Source organism: Salmo salar, chromosome ssa02 (assembly GCF_905237065.1).
Source record: "Salmo salar chromosome ssa02, Ssal_v3.1, whole genome shotgun sequence".
NCBI classification, from domain to species: Eukaryota; Metazoa; Chordata; class Actinopteri; order Salmoniformes; family Salmonidae; genus Salmo; species Salmo salar.
In genome coordinates, this window is record NC_059443.1 from 85349763 (window position 1) to 85373938 (window position 24176).

Genomic DNA, 24176 nt, shown 5'->3' on the forward strand with positions numbered 1-24176 from the left:
TCTACAGTAGTAATGGTAGTGACTGGTTATAGTTATAGTAGTGGTAGTGTCTACAGTAGTAATGATAGTGACTGGTTATAGTTAGAGTAGTGGTAATGTCTACAGTAGTAATGGTAGTGACTGGTTATAGTAGTGGTAGTGGTAGTGTCTACAGTAGTAATGGTAGTGACTGGTTATAGTTATAGTAGTGGTAGTGTCTCCAGTAGTACTGGTAGTGACTGGTTATAGTAGTGGTAGTGTCTACAGTAGTAATGGTAGTGACTGGTTATAGTTATAGTAGTGGTAGTGTCTACAGTAGTAATGGTAGTGACTGGTTACAGTTATAGTAGTGGTAGTGTCTACAGTAGTAATGGTAGTGACTGGTTATAGTTATAGTAGTGGTAGTGTCTACAGTAGTAATGGTAGTGACTGGTTATAGTAGTGGTAGTGGTAGTGTCTACAGTAGTAATGGTAGTGACTGGTTATAGTTATAGTAGTGGTAGTGACTGGTTATAGTTATAGTAGTGGTAGTGTCTCCAGTAGTAATGGTAGTGACTGGTTATAGTTATAGTAGTGGTAATGTCTCCAGTAGTAATGGTAGTGACTGGTTATAGTTATAGTAGTGGTAATGTCTACAGTAGTAATGGTAGTGACTGGTTATAGTTATAGTAGTGGTAATGTCTACAGTAGTAATGGTAGTGACTGGTTATAGTTATAGTAGTGGTAGTGTCTACAGTAGTAATGGTAGTGACTGGTTATAGTTATAGTAGTCGTAGTGTCTCCAGTAGTAATGGTAGTGACTGGTTATAGTAGTGGTAGTGTCTCCGGTAGTAATGGTAGTGACTGGTTATAGTTATAGTAGTGGTAGTGTCTCCAGTAGTAATGGTAGTGACTGGTTATAGTTATAGTAGTGGTAGTGTCTCCAATAGTAATGGTAGTGACTGGTTATAGTTATAGTAGTGGTAGTGTCTACAGTAGTAATGGTAGTGACTGGTTATAGTAGTGGTAGTGTCTACAGTAGTAATGGTAGTGACTGGTTATAGTTATAGTAGTGGTAGTGTCTACAGTAGTAATGGTAGTGACTGGTTATAGTTATAGTAGTGGTAGTGTCTCCAGTAGTAATGGTAGTGACTGGTTATAGTTATAGTAGTGGTAGTGTCTCCAGTAGTAATGGTAGTGACTGGTTATAGTTATAGTAGTGGTAGTGTCTACAGTAGTAATGGTAGTGACTGGTTATAGTTATAGTAGTGGTAGTGTCTACAGTAGTAATGGTAGTGACTGGTTATAGTTATAGTAGTGGTAGTGTCTCCAGTAGTAATGATAGTGACTGGTTATAGTTATAGTAGTGGTAGTGTCTACAGTAGTAATGGTAGTGACTGGTTATAGTAGTGGTAATGTCTACAGTAGTAATGGTAGTGACTGGTTATAGTTATAGTAGTGGTAGTGTCTACAGTAGTAATGGTAGTGACTGGTTATAGTAGTGGTAGTGTCTACAGTAGTAATGGTAGTGACTGGTTATAGTTATAGTAGTGGTAGTGTCTCCAGTAGTAATGGTAGTGACTGGTTATAGTTATAGTAGTGGTAGTGTCTCCAGTAGTAATGGTAGTGACTGGTTATAGTTATAGTAGTGGTAGTGTCTACAGTAGTAATGGTAGTGACTGGTTATAGTTATAGTAGTGGTAGTGTCTACAGTAGTAATGGTAGTGACTGGTTATAGTTATAGTAGTGGTAGTGTCTACAGTAGTAATGGTAGTGACTGGTTATAGTTATAGTAGTGGTAGTGTCTACAGTAGTAATGGTAGTGGTTGGTTATAGTTATAGTAGTGGTAGTGTCTACAGTAGTAATGGTAGTGACTGGTTATAGTTAAAGTAGTGGTAGTGTCTACAGTAGTAATGGTAGTGACTGGTTATAGTTATAGTAGTGGTAGTGTCTACAGTAGTAATGGTAGTGACTGGTTATAGTTATAGTAGTGGTAGTGTCTACAGTAGTAATGGTAGTGACTGGTTATAGTTGTAGTAATGGTAGTGACTGGTTATAGTAGTGGTAGTGTCTGCAGTAGTAATGGTAGTGACTGGTTATAGTTATAGTAGTGGTAGTGGTAATGTCTCCAGTAGTAATGGTAGTGACTGGTTATAGTTATAGTAGTGGTAGTGTCTACAGTAGTAATGGTAGTGACTGGTTATAGTAGTGGTAGTGTCTACAGTAGTAATGGTAGTGACTAGTTATAGTAGTGGTAGTGTCTCCAGTAGTAATGGTAGTGACTGGTTATAGTAGTGGTAGTGTCTCCAGTAGTAATGGTAGTGACTGGTTATAGTAGTGGTAGTGTCTCCAGTAGTAATGGTAGTGACTGGTTATAGTAGTGGTAGTGTCTACAGTAGTAATGGTAGTGACTGGTTATAGTTATAGTAGTGGTAGTGTCTCCAGTAGTAATGGTAGTGACTGGTTATAGTTATAGTAGTGGTAGTGTCTACAGTAGTAATGGTAGTGACTGGTTATAGTTATAGTAGTGGTAGTGTCTACAGTAGTAATGGTAGTGACTGGTTATAGTTATAGTAGTGGTAGTGTCTACAGTAGTAATGGTAGTGACTGGTTATAGTTATAGTAGTGGTAGTGTCTACAGTAGTAATGGTAGTGACTGGTTATAGTAGTGGTAGTGTCTACAGTAGTAATGGTAGAGACTGGTTATAGTTATAGTAGTGGTAGTGTCTACAGTAGTAATGATAGTGACTGGTTATAGTTATAGTAGTGGTAGTGTCTACAGTAGTAATGGTAGTGACTGGTTACAGTTATAGTAGTGGTAGTGTCTACAGTAGTAATGGTAGTGACTGGTTATAGTTATAGTAGTGGTAGTGTCTACAGTAGTAATGGTAGTGACTGGTTATAGTTATAGTAGTGGTAGTGTCTACAGTAGTAATGGTAGTGACTGGTTATAGTAGTGGTAGTGGTAGTGTCTACAGTAGTAATGGTAGTGACTGGTTATAGTTATAGTAGTGGTAGTGTCTCCAGTAGTAATGGTAGTGACTGGTTGTAGTAGTGGTAGTGTCTACAGTAGTAATGGTAGTGACTGGTTATAGTTATAGTAGTGGTAGTGTCTACAGTAGTAATGGTAGTGACTGGTTACAGTTATAGTAGTGGTAGTGTCTACAGTAGTAATGGTAGTGACTGGTTATAGTTATAGTAGTGGTAGTGTCTACAGTAGTAATGGTAGTGACTGGTTATAGTTATAGTAGTGGTAGTGTCTACAGTAGTAATGGTAGTGACTGGTTATAGTAGTGGTAGTGGTAGTGTCTACAGTAGTAATGGTAGTGACTGGTTATAGTTATAGTAGTGGTAGTGACTGGTTATAGTTATAGTAGTGGTAGTGTCTCCAGTAGTAATGGTAGTGACTGGTTATAGTTATAGTAGTGGTGATGTCTCCAGTAGTAATGGTAGTGACTGGTTATAGTTATAGTAGTGGTAATGTCTACAGTAGTAATGGTAGTGACTGGTTATAGTTATAGTAGTGGTAGTGTCTACAGTAGTAATGGTAGTGACTGGTTATAGTTATAGTTATAGTAGTGGTAGTGTCTCCAGTAGTAATGGTAGTGACTGGTTATAGTAGTGGTAGTGGTAGTGTCTACAGTAGTAATGGTGGTGACTGGTTATAGTTATAGTAGTGGTAGTGTCTACAGTAGTAATGGTAGTGACTGGTTATAGTAGTGGTAGTGTCTACAGTAGTAATGGTAGTGACTGGTTATAGTTATAGTAGTGGTAGTGTCTCCAGTAGTAATGGTAGTGACTGGTTATAGTTATAGTAGTGGTAGTGTCTCCAATAGTAATGGTAGTGACTGGTTATAGTTATAGTAGTGGTAGTGTCTACAGTAGTAATGGTAGTGACTGGTTATAGTAGTGGTAGTGTCTACAGTAGTAATGGTAGTGACTGGTTATAGTTATAGTAGTGGTAGTGTCTACAGTAGTAATGGTAGTGACTGGTTATAGTTATAGTAGTGGTAGTGTCTCCAGTAGTAATGGTAGTGACTGGTTATAGTTATAGTAGTGGTAGTGTCTACCGTAGTAATGGTAGTGACTGGTTATAGTTATAGTAGTGGTAGTGTCTACAGTAGTAATGGTAGTGACTGGTTACAGTTATAGTAGTGGTAGTGTCTACAGTAGTAATGGTAGTGACTGGTTATAGTTATAGTAGTGGTAGTGTCTACAGTAGTAATGGTAGTGACTGGTTATAGTTATAGTAGTGGTAGTGTCTACAGTAGTAATGGTAGTGACTGGTTATAGTAGTGGTAGTGTCTACAGTAGTAATGGTGGTGACTGGTTATAGTTATAGTAGTGGTAGTGTCTACAGTAGTAATGGTAGTGACTGGTTACAGTTATAGTAGTGGTAGTGTCTACAGTAGTAATGGTAGTGACTGGTTACAGTTATAGTAGTTGTAGTGTCTACAGTAGTAATGGTAGTGACTGGTTATAGTTATAGTTATAGTAGTGGTAGTGTCTACAGTAGTAATGGTAGTGACTGGTTATAGTAGTGGTAGTGTCTACAGTAGTAATGGTAGTGACTGGTTATAGTAGTGGTAGTGTCTACAGTAGTAATGGTAGTGACTGGTTATAGTTATAGTAGTGGTAGTGTCTCCAGTAGTAATGGTAGTGACTGGTTATAGTTATAGTAGTGGTAGTGTCTACAGTAGTAATGGTAGTGACTGGTTATAGTTATAGTAGTGGTAGTGTCTCCAGTAGTAATGGTAGTGACTGGTTATAGTTATAGTAGTGGTAGTGTCTACAGTAGTAATGGTAGTGACTGGTTATAGTTATAGTAGTGGTAGTGTCTACAGTAGTAATGGAAGTGACTGTTTGTAGTAGTGGTAGTGTCTACAGTAGTAATGGTAGTGACTGGTTATAGTTATAGTAGTGGTAGTGTCTACAGTAGTAATGGTAGTGGTTGGTTATAGTTATAGTAGTGGTAGTGTCTACAGTAGTGATGGTAGTGATTGGTTATAGTTATAGTAGTGGTAGTGTCTACAGTAGTAATGGTAGTGACTGGTTATAGTTATAGTAGTGGTAGTGTCTACAGTAGTAATGGTAGTGACCGGTTATAGTTATAGTAGTGTTAGTGTCTACAGTAGTAATGGTAGTGACTGGTTATAGTTATAGTAGTGGTAGTGTCTACAGTAGTAATGGTAGTGGTTGGTTATAGTTATAGTAGTGGTAATGTATACAGTAGTAATGGTAGTGACTGGTTATAGTTATAGTAGTGATAGTGTCTACAGTAGTAATGGTAGTGACTGGTTATAGTTATAGTAGTGGTAGTGTCTACAGTAGTAATGATAGTGACTGGTTATAGTAGTGGTAGTGTCTACAGTAGTAATGGTAGTGACTGGTTATAGTTATAGTAGTGGTAGTGTCTACAGTCGTAATGGTAGTGACTGGTTATAGTTGGAAAAGTATGTGGATGAAAAGGATAGCTGGAACATATGAAAGTTTGTTTGGTGTATCTAGCTTGAACGGTTCAAGAGTTACTGTTGTTGAGTTATATTATGCTAATGTAGCACATTTATATAGGTATAGTTGATAATCGTTTGAAGTTAGGATAGCCTAAACATGTTTACATTGGTTTGGTGTTTGTAGCTGTACTTGTGGTGGTCAGTAGCTTTGTGGTCAGTATCTGTAGTTGTGGTAGTCAGTAGTTGTGGTCAGTATCTTTGTGGTCAGTGTCTCATGTCTCAGGTTCAGCCTAATTGAACTACCTCCATGCTTTGAGGATATAGTGTTTATTTACAATTACATTGTTTACAAACAAAGGAGTAAAATATGCTTATATTTTGGGTTCTGATGGGGTACGACAGTTTAACTAAGTTCAGTGGACATTTATAAGTTATATTCTCCAAGAATCAATGGCGAGGCCCAGAGCCATATATTAAAACGATACATTAATTCAACAAGGGCCGTTTGTGGCCCTGCTTTTAAGACGGTACTCACTGGTGTTAATCAGATCTTCAGTCTGTTCTTCCTCTTCCAAAACGTCATCCTCCTCCTCTTTTCTTAAGATAGAACCCTTTGGAGTGGAAGAGGAGGCTTTCTCTTCTTTCACTATAACATCCTCCTCTTCCTCCTTTTTCATTCTGAAAGCTTCTACCTCCTCCTCTTCTTCCACTGTGACAGCCTCTATCCCCTCTTCATCTTTCACTCTAAAAGGTTCTTTCTCTTCTTTCACTGTAACGTTCTTCTCCTCTTCTTTCAATGTGATACTGATAGCCTCCTCTTTCATTCTGAAAGCTTCTTCCTCTCCTTTTACTGTAACATCCCCCTCCTCTTCTTCTTTCATGACAATGTTCAGCCCCAGAGCTTCTTTCTCCGTCCAGCCGACGAGCTCTTCTTTAGCAGGAAGAGAGTAGTTTAGTGAGTTCATGGTCTAGGATGTTAGCTAGCTAGCGGGTTAGCATTAACGACTAGCCTGGCGCTAATCTAATTTATCCAGCCAACTAGCTACCCGATTAACAACGTAAATATGAAATTAAATGAGGTAACTAGCTATACGAAAGAAGTATGTTTTAAAACACAGAAAATATACACTGAACGCGTCTAAAGAGCGCCAATGTTTCGGCTATGTTGGCTAGCAATCTACCGAGATAGCTAAACAAGCTGTTGTTAAGAAGCGGCCCGTCCACTAGATTAGACGTCACACTTGGCAGCGTCGCCTAAAAGACAAATAACAACATCCAACATGGCGCCTGGTGCGGTTGCTAGGTGATATGTGGAGCAAGCGCAAGCCCTCTATATGTAGATGTATATACCGAATGTCTAATAATGGTGCAGGCGTTCCACATTTTATTTCTATTCAGACCAAAATATGTAACATCAATTAAATCCTTTTTTTTTTTTTTTTTTTTTACAATCAGCCTATTTTACAATCTGACATGGTGGAATAATACTGATGGTAAGATTCATGAGGTGGTAAATGTTTTTTAGGTCAACAAGTTATCAATGTTGTTATCAGAACAACGGCATCATATTTTCATACACCAACTTGATGACTACAAATTAACTCAATGAAACAGAACAACTAAATTCCAGAGGTTTCAAGGTTAGAATCAAGAAATGCCCATTTTTATTCATCTATTTAAGGATTTACATTTTGATCAATACAGTATATTGTCACCCTTATCTATTCAAAAAATAACTTCATAATAAATGCCATCTATCCAAAGCGACTTAGTCATGCATGCATACATTTTACATATGGGTGGTCCCAGGAATGGAACCCACTACCCTGGCATTACAAGTGCCATGCTCTTTCAACTAAAATGTCTAGTCACTGGATTGCCAATATTGCATAACCAATTTTTAAATGTGTAAACTTAAGTTTACACATTTGAATTGTGAAAATAAAGTCAAATGGCATGGACAACATTATTAGCACCCCGGAGCTTGTACTTGGTTGCACAGCCTTTGCGTACTGACAACCCAATGACGCATTCAAAGAAATGAACACCCTCCCTACAATCAAACATGGGGGAGGTTTGATAGGGCTGTGAGGTTGCTTTGCTGCCTCTGGTACTGGGGACCTTTGAAAGTGTGCAAGACATCATGAAATCAGCAGATGATCAAGTGCAACATTCAACCCAGTGTCCAAAAACAGAGTCTTTGTTCATAGAGCACCACAGTATGAGTCATAATACCCATAAAACCTAGCGGTCAAACAAGGAAATGGTTCCAATTGTTTTTCCACCATTCATTCATGGTCAAGATTAGCTCCTAATGTGGCTATCATAAAGAACTTCAAATGCCATGATGATCTGGACGAGACTGACGAATTGAGGCAAAGGTAAGAATCTCTGGATTAACTATCTAATGTTAGCAAAATGTAGTATTGAATAAATTGGCAACATTTCTTTAAATTGACAATTCTGCGAACTGTCTTGTGAACATTTAAATTGACTCAGCTAGAGATAACGTGCAGGATCTTGCAGGGATTTGTAGTCTTGTATGATAACTACATTGATGCTCATTTGCATTTTAGTATTTGAGAGTAAATAGAGATGAATATATTGATAAACATCACCTTGTCCGAGAGAGATTTACATGGTTATCACAACTTCACCCCAGGGTAAGCCTACACAATTCACAGCCCTTATTTTAAGTGTTTCTAAAATCCCCTATAGGAAAAATGTAAAATAATTGGAACCATTTCCCTGTTTGACCGCTAGGTTTTATGGGTATTATGACACCTCCATTGTGGGGCTCTATGGTTGTGGGTCTTCCAGCAGGAGAACAACCCCAAACACACATCAAAAGCACCCTGGATTAGAATGGTTCAAGAAGAAATGCAGGAGTGTTCTGTTCTGGAGTGTTCTGTTCTGGAGTGTTCTGTTCTGGAGAGTTCTGTTCTGGAGTGTTCTGTTCTGGAGTGTTGTGTTCTGGAGTGGCCAGATCTGAATCACATCCATAATCAGAGGTGCCAATAATTTTGTCCAGGCCATTTGTCTTTATTTTCTGAATACATGTTTTAATCTTCAGTTCACAAAAATAAAATTGGTTCTGTAGTGTTGTTAATCCAATGATAAGGTGTGAAGACAACCCACTGGTTGAATCAACGTTACGTTGAACCAACGTGGAATAGACGTTGAATTTACGTCTATGCCCAGTGAGTGCAATGTTCAACCCAGTGTCAAAAAACTGTCTCTTTTGAAGGTTGTGGGTCTTCCAGCAGGACAACAACCCTAAACTCAAATCAAACACACCCTGGATTAACATGGTTCAAGAAGAAATGCTGAAGTGTTCTGTTCTGGACTGTAGTGTTCTGTTCTGGAGTGTTCTGGAGTGGCCAGCAAAGAGTCCAGATCTGAATCACATCCATAACCTATAGTGAGATCTGAAAAACATCACTTGGTGGAGGGCAACCCTCAAACACTAACAGTTTGCTGCTGAAGAGTGGGCCAAATTGCCAGTAGAAAGGTGCAGCAAGCTCATTGATGGCTATGAGAAGAGTTTGTTGGCTAAGTACTAGCTCCAGGGTGACAATTATTTAGTCTTTATTTTCTGAATAAAAATTGTAAACTTAAATTGAAAAAAATCTAATTGGTTCTGCAATGTTGAAAATCCAATAACAAGGTGTGGAGACCACCAAAATTGTTTGAGAAGAAAATTGCAATATATTTGGCTGCAACTGTATCCAATCAAATTCATTTAGCAATATCCAAATCATATATCAAATCAAATTCAAGAGGTTTCAAGGTTTGAATGAACAAAAGCAAAATTCTATCAATCTATATAATAACTCAATAGACTAGAGTCCTGTCCAGGGGAAGTACTTGTACATCAAGCTGCCTCACACTACAGAAACAGGAGATTGGCTCATTGGAGCAGGAGCCGTTCTGGATCAGACCAGCCAAGGCTTGTGAAAAGCTACATACTGACTTGTATTCAATTTTATTAATTTTAATCTGAATCGAGATGAAAAAGAAAAACAACCTATTTTTGAGGAAGCTTTAATTTAAAACAGATTTTGTGTGGCATAAACAAAAACACAAATTCTCAGTCAAAAACATAGGTCAGAACACAGCCTCTCTATTCTCTCATGTGATTTCAGATCCTCTGACCGGGAAAATGTCTTTCTACAATAAGAACAGGGGTAGGTCTTTTCTCTTGAGTGTGTCCTCTCGTGCGTTTTCAGGCTCGCTGACCAGGTAAAAGTCATTCCACATTGGGAGCAGTGGTAAGGCTTTTCTCCTGTGTGCGTTCTCTCGTGTGATTTAAGGTCCTGTGATCGTAAAAATGTCTTTCCACAGTGGGAACAGTGGTAAGGCTTCTCTCCTGTGTGTATTCGCTCATGTGTTCTCAGGCTTGCTAACCAGGTAAAAGTCATTCCACATTGAGAGCAGTGGTAAGGCTTCTCCCCTGTGTGTATTCTCTCATGCATTTTCAGGGACCTTAACTGGGTAAATCTCTTTCCACACTGGGAACATTGGAAAGGCTTTTCTCCAGTGTGTGTGGTCTCATGCTGTTTTAGGTTCCCTAACTTGGTAAAACTCTTATTACACTGGGAACATTGGTGTCGTCCTGCTGGTTTGGATGTCTCTGAGTCTGATTCTCCTGAAGGACTCTTCTCTGGGTCTGATTCCCCCGAAGGACTCTTCCCGCTGTCAAAGTGAGAGTCTGGTCTCTCTCCTGCCAAAGACCGAGTATTTAGTTAAACAGAAACCTGAATAAAAGTCTCCACATGATAAAACAGTCTTCCTATGAGGTTTAATCCAGACTAGCTCCCTTAGTAAACAGAAGCCAGTCGTCACAAAATGTTATCATTAAAAATAAACTTGGTGAGGCTAATAGAGTACTATAATGAACAAAATAAATATTTGCAACATGTAAAGTCCTGGTCCCATGTTTCATGAACTGAAATAAAAGATAACAGAAATTGTCATAAGCACAAAAAACATATTTCTTTCACATTTAGGGCACAAATACACTACCAAGAAGGAGAGTGCGGCATCAGATGACCTGGCCTCTACAATCCACCGACCACAACCAAATTGAGATGATTTGGGATGAGTTGGACAGCAGAGTGAAGGAAAAGCAGCCAACAAGTGCTCAGCATATGTGGGAACTCCTTCAAGACTGTTGGAAAAGCATTCCAGGTGAAGCTGGTTGAGAGAATGTCAAGAGTGTGCAAAGCTGTCATCAAGGCAAAGGGTGGCTATTTGAAGAATCTAAAATATATTTTGAATTGTTTAACACTTTTTTAGTTACTACATGATTCCATGTGTTATTTAATAGTTGATGTCTTCACTATTATTCTACAATGTAGAAAATAGTAAAAGTAAAGAAAAACCCTTGAATGAGTAGGTGTTCTAAAACTTTTGACCTGTAGTGTATGTTAGTGTGTGTTGCCCTGTTAGTGAGAATGTCTCTATTGCCAAGATAATCCATCCACCTGACAGGCGTGGCATATCATGAAGCTGATTAAACAGCATGATCATTACACAGGTGCACCTTGTGCTGGGGGACAATAAAAGGCCACTATAAAATTGGCAGTTTTGTCACAAAACACAATGCCACAGATCTCTCAAGTTTTGAGGGAGTGTGCAATTGGCATGCTGACTGCAGGAATTTCCAGCAGAGCTGTTGCCAAAGATTTCAATATTCAATTCTCGACCATAAGCCGCCTCCAACGTAGTTTTTAGAAAATGTGGCAGTACATCCAACAGGCCTCACAACCACAGGCCACGTGTAACCATGCCAACCCAGGACCTCCACATCGGGCTTCTTCAACTGCGGGATCGTCTGAGGAGGGGGAAGTGGAGTGCTGAGGAACATTTCTGTCTGGAGTAAAGCCCTTTTATAAGGAAAACCTCATTCTGTTTGGCAGGACCTGGTTCTCCAGTTGGTATGCCTATGCCCTCCCAGGCCCACCCATGGCTGCACCATGTATATCTGTATTCCCAGTCATGTGAAATCCATAGATTAGGGCCTACTGAATTTATATCAATTGACTGATTTCCTTATATGAACTGTAACTCAGTAACATTTTTGAAATTGTTGTATTTTTGTTCAGTATATTACAGTTGCACTCTTGTCAGCCTGCAGATGCAGTATTGAGTCACGCCTCAGTGACTTATGTGGTTAGTGTGTGTTGCCAGTTTATTGAGTCATGCCTCAGTGACTTATGTGGTTAGTGTGTGTTGCCAGTCAGTATTGAGTCATGCCTCAGTGACCTATGTGGTTAGTGTGTTGCCAGACATACAGATCTTCCTCCATTAAAAACAACATATTCAAGTGTATAACGTCAGTAGAATGCGCCTTTAAAGGGAAGATCCAGAATTATTACATACATTTTTGGACATTTAAATAAATGATAGCAATTAGTTCATGAATATAAATACATGTCCTATACAGTTGAAGTCGGAAGTTTACATACACCTTAGCCAAATACATTTAAACTCAGTTTTTCACAATTCCTGACAATTAATCCTAGTACAAATTCCCTGTCTTAGGTCAGTTAGGATCACCACTTTATTTTAAGAATGTGAAATGTCAGAATAATAGTAGAGAGAATGATTTATTTCAGCTTTTATTTCTTTCATCACATTCCCAGTGGGTCAGAAGTTTACATACACTCAATTAGTATTTGGTAGCATTGCCTTTAAATTGTTTAACTTCGGTCAAACGTTTCGGGTAGCCTTCCACAAGCTTCCCACAATAAGTTGGGTGAATTTTGGCTCATTCCTCCTGACAGAGCTGGTGTAACTGAGTCAGGTTTGTAGGCCTCCTTGCTCGCACACGCTTTTTCAGTTCTGCCCACACATTTTCTATGGGATTGAGGTCAGGGCTTTGTGATGGCCACTCCATTATCTTAACTTTGTTGTCCCTAAGCCATTTTGCCACAACTTTGGAAGTATGCTTGGGGTCATTGTCTATTTGGAAGACCCATTTGCGACCAAGCTTTAACTTCCTGACTGATGTCTTGAGATGTTGCTTCAATATATCCACATAATTTTCCTACCTCATGATGCCATCTATTTTGTGAAGTGCAGCAAAACACCCCCACAACATGATGCTGCCACCCCTGTGCTTCACGGTTGGGATGGTGTTCTTCGGCTTGCAAGCCTCCCCCTTTTTCCTCCAAACATAACGATGGTCATTATGGCCAAACAGTTCTATTTTTGTTTCATCAGACCAGAGGACATTTCTCAAAAAAGTACAATCCTTGTCCCCATGTGCAGTTGCTGAGCGGCCTTTCAGGTTATGTCGATATAGGACTCGCTTTACTGTGGATATAAATACTTTTGTACCCGATTCCTCCAGCATCTTCAAAAGGTCCTTTGCTGTTGTTCTGGGATTGATTTGCACTTTTCTCACCAAAGTATGTTCATCTCTAGGAGACAGAACGCATCTCCTTCCTGAGTGGTATGATGGCTGCGTGGTCCCATGGTGTTTATACTTGCATACTATTGTTTGTACAGATGAACGTGGTACCTTCAGGCGTTCTTGAATCCCAAAGATGAACCAGACTTGTGGAGATCTCCCATTTTTTTTCTGAGGTCTTGGCTGATTTCTTTTGATTTTCCCATGACGTCAAGCAAAGAGGCACTGAGTTTGAAGGTAGGCCTTGAAATACATCCACAGGTACATCTCCAATTGACTCAAATTATGTCAATTAGCCTATCAGAAGCCATGACATCATTTTCTGGAATTTTACAAGCTGTTTAAAGGCACAGTCAACTTAGTGTATGTAAACTTCTGACCCACTGGAATTGTGATACAGAGAATTATAAGTGAAATAATCTCTCTGTAAAGAATTGTTGGGAAAATTACTTGTATCATGCACAAAGTAGATGTCCTAACCGTCTTGCCAAAACTATAGTTTGCTAACAAGAAATTTGTGGAGTGGTTGAAAAATGAGTTTTAATGACTCCAACCCAAGTGTATGTAAACTTCCGACTTCAACTGTATTACCCCATCAGAACCGTATTACGTCACATACTTCAGCTGTCTTACCCCATCAGAAGCGTATAACGTCACATACTTCAGCTGTCTTACCCCCATCAGAACCGTATTACGTCACATACTTCAGCTGTCTTACCCCATCAGAACCGTATTACGTCACATACTTCAGCTGTCTTACCCCATCAGAACCGTATTACGTCACATACTTCAGCTGTCTTACCCCATCAGAACCGTATTACGTCACATACTTCAGCTGTCTTACCCCATCAGAACCGTATTACGTCACATACTTCAGCTGTCTTACCCCATCAGAACCGTATTACGTCACATACTTCAGCTGTCTTACCCCATCAGAACCGTATTACGTCACATACTTCAGCTGTCTTACCCCATCAGAACCGTATGTGACTGTTTGTAAAAACCTGGTTAATTACAGTATGGAATTCACAACTAAATGTTTGCATATCTGGTTATAACTGTCATTTTGATCTTATGGGTGGTCAGTCCTTGTACTCATTACTTTGTCTATGAATTTGAGTGTGGTTACATTTCTCCACCCCCATCCCTCAAATATTTACCAAAACAAGTGTCAGGGCACAGTTGTTTGAATCCCGGATTGACCCTTTAAAACCACACATCAGTTCAACTGCAGAGTTTGTGCCTGTTTTTAAGATGGTACTCACTGATGTTCATCAGATCTCCAACCTCTTCTTCTTCTTCCTCCTCCTCTTCTTCTTCTTCTTTCAATGTGACAGTAATCTCTCCCTCCTCTTTTTTTACTGTAACATCCTCCTCCTCTTTCACTCTGAACTCGTCTTCCTCTTCTTTCACTGAAACGTCTTTCTCTTCTTCTTTCACTATAACAGCCTCACCCTCTACTTGTTTTTGTGTTGTGACAGCCTCCTCTTCCTTCTCCTCTTTCACGACAATGTTCAAACCCAGAGTTTCTTTCTCCGTCCAGCAGACCTCCTCTTCTTTAGCAGGAGGAGAGTAACTTAGTGAGCTCATAGTCGGGGATGCTTGCTAGCTAGCTAGTTAGCATTAGCGAGTTGTCTGGTGCTAGATTCACATTACTAGCTAGCTGACTAACAACAACGTAAATATTACAAATCAATGAGTGGTAACTACTAGATACGTCTAATCGAAACAGTCTGAAGAGCTTAAATGTTTATGTTGTATCTTTGCTAGCAAGCTACCTAGGGGGTTGAATCCATTGAGCCGTGTTGTTGTTTAAGAAGCGTCCCGTCCACTAGATTATACGTCACACTGGCAGCGTCGCATGAAAGACCCACACATCGCCATCTGATGACTGGAGTTGGTAACGCAGTTTATGGAAACGTTTGTCTTCTATGTACTATTTTCTTTGGATTCCCTCTGGCTGTTATGTTATGTTATGTTTATGTTTTGCATGTTACTGTTATTTACAGCAAGTTAAATAAAGATTTGTGCAAACTTAAAAAATAAAAAAAAATTAAAAACTATTGATAGGTCTCCGTCTGTCCGTTCGTAGTCACACGCGATATCTCATACTCCAAGGTCACGGGAGTTTAATTTACTCAAATGTGTTCTCGGAGCAGTGAGGACTATGATTGGTTGCGTTAGGCAACCAATGGAAAGGATGCGAGAATACCAAACAGAGCAGGCAGGGGAGTAAACGTGTCGGGATTCGGGGAAAAAGTGAGGGAAGAGGAGAAATAACGAACTTCTGCAGGAGCAAGACATCAATTTGAATATAGCTAGACAGTTCTTTTATTTTGCAAGTTTAATGTCCTGTTTACAGATAGTCTAAGTAATTGATTAAATACTAAAATGTGATGCAAGCTAAAGTTAGTTAAACTAAAATGTGTTTTTCTAGCTAATCTTAGATAACCTAAAACTAAATCTGTTGACTATCAAGCTAGTTTGTTAACTTGCTAGTAAACAATTGAAGCCTGCAGGACGGTACCGAGGTAAAGAGATTCAGGTTGGATATTCAACGGATATTTGCCTGTAGATTTCCTTAAGTCCACCAACAGCAGTTAGGGACCGTCAACATAATGACAAATCTAATTTTTCAGATTTCAATAGGTCTTTAACCATTACTCCTAAAACTGGTTTTAGCTAACCAGATGGCACACATTGCATACACTTTTTTATTTTTATTTACATGTCTCACTATTTTAAATTATATATATATATATTTTTAACAATGCAATAGTGCCTTGGTCATGTGACCTAGTGACTTCAAACAAGGTTCAGAATGTCCACTCAGTGGGCCTACACATTGCACACCCTTTAGTTGGTAAATTTTCATTTCACACGACTTTACATGAATTTTGTAAACCTTCAAATTTCAATAGCTCCTTAGTCTTATGATCCACGACCCTCAAACTACTTTCAGAATATCCACTGAGTAGCCTTATTTGTAGCACATTTTGTTTGTCCATTTTCATCTCACGCGATACACAATAATTTTTCAAAGTTTCAAATTTCAATAGCTCCTTAGTCATGTGACCTACAACCCTCAAGCTACGTTCAGAACATCCACTCACTAGCCTTCTCTATTGCACACCCTTCAGTTTGTCCATTTTCATCTCACATGATTTTACATGAATTTGTCGAACTTTCACATTTCAATAGCTCCTTGACCTACAACCCTCAAACTGCTGTCAGAACTACCTATCTACCAACAATCCGCATGAACCCTTCTAGTCTGGCTAGATACTACAGAACTACCAACACTCTGCATGAACCCTTCTAGTCTGGCTGTATACAACTACAGAACTACCTCTCTACCAACACTCTGCATGAACCCTTCCAGTCTGGCTGTATACAACTACAGAACTACCTCTCTACCAACAATCTGCATGAACCCTTCCAGTCTGGCTAGATAACATCTAGCTCATTTAATCCCTACCATTGTGTTGCTTCAGCAAATGTACATTATCCCAGGGGACGTTGGAAGACACAATGTAAGTAACCTAATTTATGTCCCTCTTACTGCCCTGAATGCCTCTACTGATCCTACAGCTATTGTATACAGTAATCATGTGCCTATGAATCAGAGATATACTGTTAGAACTGAGGCAGTGTGCCCTAGTAGGAAGTCACTGTGTGTAGCTCACCCTGCACTAACATACAGTACCGTTCAAAAGTTTGGGGTCACTTAGAAATGTCCTTGTTTTTGAAAGAAAAGCACATTTTTTTGTCCATTAAAATAACATAAAATTGATCAGAAATACAGTGTATACATTGCTAATGTTGTAAATGATTATTGTAGCTGAAAACGGCAGATTTTTAATGGAATATCTACATAGGAGTACAGAGGCCCATTATCAGCAACCATCACTCCTGTGTTCCAATGGCACGTTGTGTTAGCTAATCCAAGTTTGTCATTTTAAAAGGCTAATTGATCATTAGAAAACCCTTTTACAATTATGTTAGCACAGCTGAAAACTGTTCTTCTGATTAAAGAAGCAATACAACTGGCCTTCTTTAGACTAGTTGAGTATCTGGAGTATCAGCATGTGTGGGTTCGATTACAGGCTCAAAATGGCCAGAAATAAAGAACTTTCTTTTGAAACTCGTCAGTCTATTCTTGTTCTGAGAAATGAAGGCTATTCAATGCGAGAAATTGTCAAGAAACTGAAGATCTCATACAACGCTGTGTACTACTCCCTTCACAGAACAGCGCAAACTGGCTCTAACCAGAATAGAAAGAGGAGTGGGAGGCCCCGGTGCACAACTGAGCAAGAGGACAAGTACATTAGAGTGTCTAGTTTGAGAAACAGACGCCTCACAAGTCCTCAACTGGCAGCTTCATTAAATAGTACCTGCAAAACACCAGTCTCAACGTCAACAGTGAAGAGGCGACTCTGGGATGCTGGCCTAGGCAGAGTTGCAAAGAAAAAGCCATATCTCAGACTGGCCAATAAAAAGAAAAGATTAAGATGGGCAAAAGAACACAGACACTGGACAAAGGAACTCTGCCTAGAAGGCCACAGCATCCCGGAGTCGCCTCTTCACCTCTTTGTTTTTGTCGCACTGCTTTGCTTTATCTTGGCCAGGTCGCAGTTGTAAATGAGAACTTGTTCTCTACTGGCCTACCTGTTTAAATAAAGGTTAAATAAATTAAATTAAAAAACATTCAGGTGTGTCATTATTAAGCTCAATAAACATTCAGGTGTGTCATTAGGCTCAATTAACATTCAGGTGTGTCATTAAGCTCAATGAACATTCAGGTGTGTCAATAAGATCAATTAACATTCAGGTGTGTCATTAAGCTCAATTAACATTCAGGTGTGTCATTAAGCTCAATTAACATTCAGGTGTGTCAATAAGATCAATTAACATTCAGGTGTGTCAATAAGCTCAACAAACATTCTGGTGTGTCAATAAGATCAATGAACATTCAGGTGTGACATTAAGCTCAATTAACATTCAGATGTGTTATTAAGCTCAATGAACATTCTGGTGTGTCATTAAGCCCAATTAACATTCAGGTGTGTCAATAAGATCAATGAACATTCAGGTGTGTCATTAAGCTCAATGAACATTCTGGTGTGTCATTAAGCTCAATGAACATTCTGGTGTGTCATTAAGATCAGTAGATTCGTTCCATTCCTTATTATAATACGTATTGAATCCATTCCGTTCCTTATTAAAATACGTTTTGAATTCGAGATCCGATAGAAGCGAGGTGGCACGTTTCCATAGTGAAGGACGACATTGTCCGGAGTTGATGGTTAAGACAAGGCTGATCCAATGCGTGATCGGAGGTGCTGATGGAATGAATCTTGGTGTCGGAAGTTCGGGATAGCAAAGTTGCGTTACCGATGAAACGGTATTTAAGGGAATACGTTTTATGATGTGAGAAATAGGTATACTCTCTCTCCTCTGGGTTAAAGAGGTTAGATATAGAGGTGAAAAATAGGTATACTCTCTAAGGTTGTAAGGTAACAAAATGTGGAAAAATGGCTAGGGGTCTGAATACTTTCCGATGGCATTGTATGTCATGACTGCCCTCACGGGAAAATAAATGGCAGTCAGGGTGCAGTATAACTGCAGTATGCTGCAAATACTGTGTCAAAAATCAAATTCAAGAGGTTTAAGGTTAAAAATCAAGAAATGCAAAAACTCCATTCATTTATATATTAGCAATATCCCCAAAATAAAATGAACAACATGAGAGTTTATACTTGTATGCCAATGCATTAAAGTTCATAATCAAAACACAAATTGTGTAGTATTTATCATCTTGCCGTGACGTGGCTATCATTAATCTGATGACTGTTATTTATTTGATCAAACTATGTTGAATGAAACAATTAACTCGGGAACAGTTGTTTAATGAGTTACCGTTTCCCGAATTATCTCAAGAATATAAAGATATCATAACAGTCACTAATTTAATAATTTCCTCATATCAGTCTCATTCTGAACATCGTTGACTTCGTGAAATCGGCACAAACCCAAGTCTCACTGATCATTTCCGTACCACACAAATTGATTTGATTATTTATTTACTAACAAACAAAATGATAACATAGGATACACAAACACACACACATGGTATAGGTTATTGATTGGAAACTTAATACGATGACAAGTCCCTAGTGGACTAACACAATATGAAACTTGGTACACAAGATGGAGAGTTAGAGAGAGAGAGAGACAGACAGACGCAACACTTGGATACATTTGGGAACTATGCTCACAATAGCCCTTGCCCCAAACTTCCGCTCTTCTGGGTAGGAAGTAACGCATGTATTTACGCGTTGAAGGTCTCTGTCGGGTATCTCTGTTGGACCCTTCGTGGGCCGGGTTCCCACTTGATTAGGAGGGTTCAGTTGGGCCTTCTCTGTTGGGCCCTTCGTGGGCAAGGTTCCTGCTTGATTAGGAGGGTTCAGTTGGGCCTTCTCTCTGTTGGGCCCTTCGTGGGCCGGGTTCCCGCTTGATTAGGAGGGTTCAGTTGGGCCTTCTTATTTCGGTTGGCCTTCTCCGGTCATTCTCAGGTGTAAGGCTCTGATTTGTCAACAAAATGTCACAATGTCCTTCTTCTTAGTTGTCTGTTTAGTTTGCACTCGTAGTTACCTGTAGCATTGATTGTTAAGAGGTTCCGTTGTCTTCTTCGTGTGTTGCGTTTCGGGGGGGTCGTGACTAATCGTAGACCTCAGCTACAGCTCGTGGTCCTCCTAGTCTGATATGATCATTCTTAACTCAATCTTTTTAAACCCTCGGGTAAAACGGGGGCATTTTGTGTCATTCTGACCCGCTCTCCGGGCTCCCAGGGGCGTGGCTAGTTATGAGGCAAGGTACCAGAATTAGTATCTCGTTAGAGAACTAAAATCACAATCCTATCGTCACAAAAACATTCTCTTTATCCTTGATATTTTCTACACAATGTAAAGAATGTAAACCTGATATACACAGTGTAAAACCTCTTGCAGTTAATGCTTTCATTAAAACTTATTTCTAACAATTTTAATGACATCACAAAATAGACATTACATTTTCCATATTTCATCACTCATCGTTCCCAACATTCGGATGTTGGAATATATCATCCCAGTGTCCATTGTTTGATGTTGAAGTTTTTTGGGCGGCAAGAATCTCTCGGTAACAAAGAGACATTCCAGTCGCCCAAATTAGACCCCAAAAGGAATAGTCTGCTGCCTACAATTTACTATCGACGTGAGGTGTAATAAATGAGGTGTCATAAAACCCCCATATCCCTCCCTCCTCTATTGAATGCTGATCCACTGTAACCTGATCCTTGGATCCTCACATGAGAGTCATGACAACAGTATATCCAGAGAGAGAGCCATGATTCTGTGTAACAGAGTATGTTAGAAATCCTTGGATCCTCATAGGAGAGTCATGTCAATCTCCAGATGAAAACTAAAACAAAAAGTAGGTCTATTTCAATAATTATTTCATATAAACAACATGATTTCATTTGGCAGAAACAAAATACACAAATTCTCAGTCAAAAACACAAGTCAGAACACAGTCTCTCTATTCTCTCATGTGATTTCAGGTCCTCTGACTGGGAAAATGTCTTCTCACAATGAGAGCAGTGGTATGTCTTCTCCTCCTGTGTATGTATTCTTTCATGCTTATTCAGATGTCTTAACCGGTTAAATCTCTGTCCACACTGGGAGCAGCGGTAGGGCTTATCCCCTACTGCGTGTGTCCTGTCATGCACATTCAGGGCCCCTAACTTGGTAAAACTCATTCCACACATGGAGCATTGGTAGAGCTTTTCGTGTGTGTGTGTCCTCTCATGGTGTTTCAGAGTCGTTAACCACCTAAAACTCTTTTCACACTGGGAACAGTGGAAGGGCTTTTCTCCTGTATGTATTCTCTCATGTGATTTCAGGTGTAGTAATCGGGTAAAACTATTTCCACAGTAGGAGCAGTGGTGTCGTCTTGCTGGTTTGGGTGTTACTGGGTCTGGTCCCCCTGCAGGACTCTTTCCGCTGTCAGAGTGAGAGTCTGGTCTCTCTCCTGCCAAAGAAAAACAGATTATTTAGTTAAATACTTAGAGACCTGAATAAAGCTTCTACATGATAAAACTGGCTCCATGTTAGAGGAGGAGCCTGGTGAAGAGCTCCGGTCTGAGTAACTGACTGACGCTGCTCCCTCTGTGACATCGCTGCTCCCTCTGTGACATCGCTGCTCCCTCCTTTTAAACTACTGCCCAGCCTTTCTGAATTGCCTGGCTGAACAACACCTTATCATCTAAAGCTGTGGTAGACCATCACCAAGACCTGCCAGATCTCTACATGTGTTTTGTTAGTTTTGACAATTTTTACAGTCTGAGATTGTCTTTGTGATGAAAAGCGCTGTATAAAATACATTATTATTATTACTATATAATTATATTTATTACTTATTGCTCCAACTGATGTCGTTGTTTATGTGACATGGACATGCTCCAACTGATGCCGTTGTTTATGTGACATGGACATGCTCCAACTGATGTCGTTGTTCATGTGACATGGACATGCTCCAACTGATGTCGTTGTTCATGTGACATGGACATGCTCCAACTGATGCCGTTGTTTATGTGACATGCTCCAACTGATGTCGTTGTTTATGTGACATGGACATGCTCCAACTGATGCCGTTGTTTATGTGACATGCTCCAACTGATGTCGTTGTTTATGTGACATGCTCCAACTGATGTCGTTGTTTATGTGACATGCTCCAACTGATGCCGTTGTTTATGTGACATGGACATGCTCCAACTGATGTCGTTGTTTATGTGACATGGACATGCTCCAACTGATGCCGTTGTTTATGTGACATGCTCCAACTGATGTCGTTGTTTATGTGACATGGACATGCTCCAACTGATGCCGTTGTTTATGTGACATGCTCCAACTGATGTCGTTGTTTATGTGACATGGACATGCTCCAACTGATGCCGTTGTTTATGTGACATGGACATGCTCCAACTGATGTCGTTGTTTATGTGACATGGACATGCTCCAACTGATGTCGTTGTTCATGTGACATGGACATGCTCCAACTGATGCCGTTGTTTATGTGACATGGACATGCTCCAACTGATGCCGTTGTTTATGTGACATGGACATGCTCCAACTGATGCCGTTGTTTATGTGACATGCTCCAACTGATGTCGTTGTTTATGTGACATGGACATGCTCCAACTGATGCCGTTGTTTATGTGACATGCTCCAACTGATGTCGTTGTTTATGTGACATGGACATGCTCCAACTGATGCCGTTGTTTATGTGACATGGACATGCTCCAACTGATGTCGTTGTTTATGTGACATGCTCCAACTGATGTCGTTGTTTATGTGACATGGACATGCTCCAACTGATGTCGTTGTTTATGTGACATGGACATGCTCCAACTGATGCCGTTGTTTATGTGACATGCTCCAACTGATGTCGTTGTTTATGTGACATGCTCCAACTGATGCCGTTGTTTATGTGACATGGACATGCTCCAACTGATGCCGTTGTTTATGTGACATGGACATGCTCCAACTGATGTCGTTGTTTATATGACATGAACATGCTCCAACTGATGTCGTTGTTTATATGACATGAACATGCTCCAACTGATGTCGTTGTTCATGTGACACCAATAAAATGGGTTGAACATGGGGGGAGGCCCTCCACCAATAAAATGGATTGATCATGCTGTTTAATCAGCTTCTTGATATGCCACACCTGTCAGGTGGATGGATTATCCTGGCAAAGGAGAAATGCTCACTAACAGAATGACTGCCCATTAACTTGAAGGAGGGTCCCCTTGAGACCCAGTGGTTCTGGTGTTAAAAATACTTGGTGGCTTTAAATAACACAGGACAGTAGATCTCCAGGAAGAGGGTTGGAATAAAAACCTACAGGACAGTAGATCTCCAGGTAGAGGGTTGGGCAGCACAGGCTTAGATCACAGACATCATTGTGCTACCTTATTTCCAGACCTTTCCAAGGCCTTCAACACTGTTGACCATCACATTTTCATTCAAAAGGTTGACTGAAAAAAAAACGTGTTTTCGCTTTGTCATTATGGGTTATTGTGTGTAGATTGATGAGGAAAAACATTTAATTTAATACATTTTTGGCGGTAACATAACTAAATGTGGGAAAAAAGTCAAGGGATCTGAATACTTTACGAATGCACTGTAAATAACATTGGTCCATCTGTTGTAACTTGTATAGTCATCTGTATGCAGAACACACTTACAGTTGAAGTCGGGAAGGTTACATACACTTAGGTTGGAGTCATTAAAACTTGTTTTTCAACCACTCCACAAATTGTTAAACTACAGTGAGAGAAAAAAGTATTTGATCCCCTGCTGATTTTGTACGTTTGCCCACTGACAAAGAAATTATCAGTCTATAATTTTAATGGTAGGTTTATTTGAACAGTGAGAGACAGAATAACAACCCAAAAAAATCCAGAAAAAAGCATATCAAAAATGTTATAAAATGATTTGCATTTTAATGAGGGAAATAAGTATTTGACCACTCTGCAAAACATGACTTAGTACTTGGTGGCAAAACCCTTGTTGGCAATCACAGAGGTCAAACGTTTCTTGTAGTTGGCCACCAGGTTTGCACACATCTCAGGAGGGATTTTGTCCCACTCCTCTTTGCAGATCTTCTCCAAGTCATTAAGGTTTCGAGGCTGACGTTTGGCAACTCGAACCTTCAGCTCCCTCCACAGATTTTCTATGGGATTAAGGTCTGGAGACTGGCTAGGCCACTCCAGGACCTTAATGCACTTCTTCTTGAGCTACTCCTTTGTTGCCTTGGCCGTGTGTTTTGGGTCATTGTCATGCTGGAATACCCATCCACGACCCATTTTCAATGCCCTGGCTGAGGGAAGGAGGTTCTCACCCAAGATTTGACGGTACATGGCCCCATCCATCGTCCATTTGATGCGGTGAAGTTGTCCTGTCCCCTTAGCAGAAAAAACACCCCCAAAGCATAATGTTTCCACCTCCATGTGTGACGGTGGGGATGGTGTCTTGGGGTCATAGGCAGCATTCCTCCTCCTCCAAACACGGCGAGTTGAGTTGATGCCAAAGAGCTCCATTTTGGTCTCATCTGACCACAACACTTTCACCCAGTTGTCCTCTGAATCATTCAGATGTTCATTGGCAAACTTCAGACGGGCATGTATATGTGCTTTCTTGAGCAGGGGGACCTTGCGGGCGCTGCAGGATTTCAGTCCTTCAAGGCGTAGTGTGTTACCAATTGTTTTCTTGGTGACTATGGTCCCAGCTGCGTTGAGATC

The 24176-nt window shown here is 39.9% G+C and overlaps 2 protein-coding genes across 2 annotated transcripts in view; both read right to left on the reverse strand.

Moving 5' to 3' along the window:
* The window catches only part of LOC106593831 (zinc finger protein 709-like), a 53952-nt gene that overhangs the window by 15578 nt on the left and 14198 nt on the right, over window positions 1–24176 (reverse strand). Inside the window, exons 3-4 of the mRNA XM_014185221.2 lie at window positions 20382–20899; window positions 5948–6380 (exon numbers count right to left, since the gene is read on the reverse strand). Coding sequence (XP_014040696.2) covers window positions 5948–6380; window positions 20382–20899 — 951 coding nt within the window. The remainder of the gene's footprint in view (window positions 1–5947; window positions 6381–20381; window positions 20900–24176) is intronic.
* Window positions 9441–14770, reverse strand: LOC123732442 (zinc finger and SCAN domain-containing protein 2). The gene is made up of 2 exons (XM_045711581.1): window positions 14095–14770; window positions 9441–10135 (listed from the first exon to the last, which is right to left on the reverse strand). Exons 1-2 carry the CDS (start codon window positions 14417–14419, stop codon window positions 9507–9509), a joined length of 954 nt encoding a protein of 317 aa, XP_045567537.1. The 5' UTR covers window positions 14420–14770; the 3' UTR covers window positions 9441–9506.

Excerpts from the sequence above, each read along its gene's own strand:
- LOC123732442 (XM_045711581.1), bottom strand. The coding sequence starts at position 14,419 with ATGAGCTCACTAAGTTACTCTCCTCCTGCTAAAGAAGAGGAGGTCTGC. Across the intron at positions 10,136-14,094 it reads TGGAGATCTGATGAACATCA|GAGAGAGACCAGACTCTCAC; the intron begins GTGAGTACCATC and ends GGTCTTTGGCAG.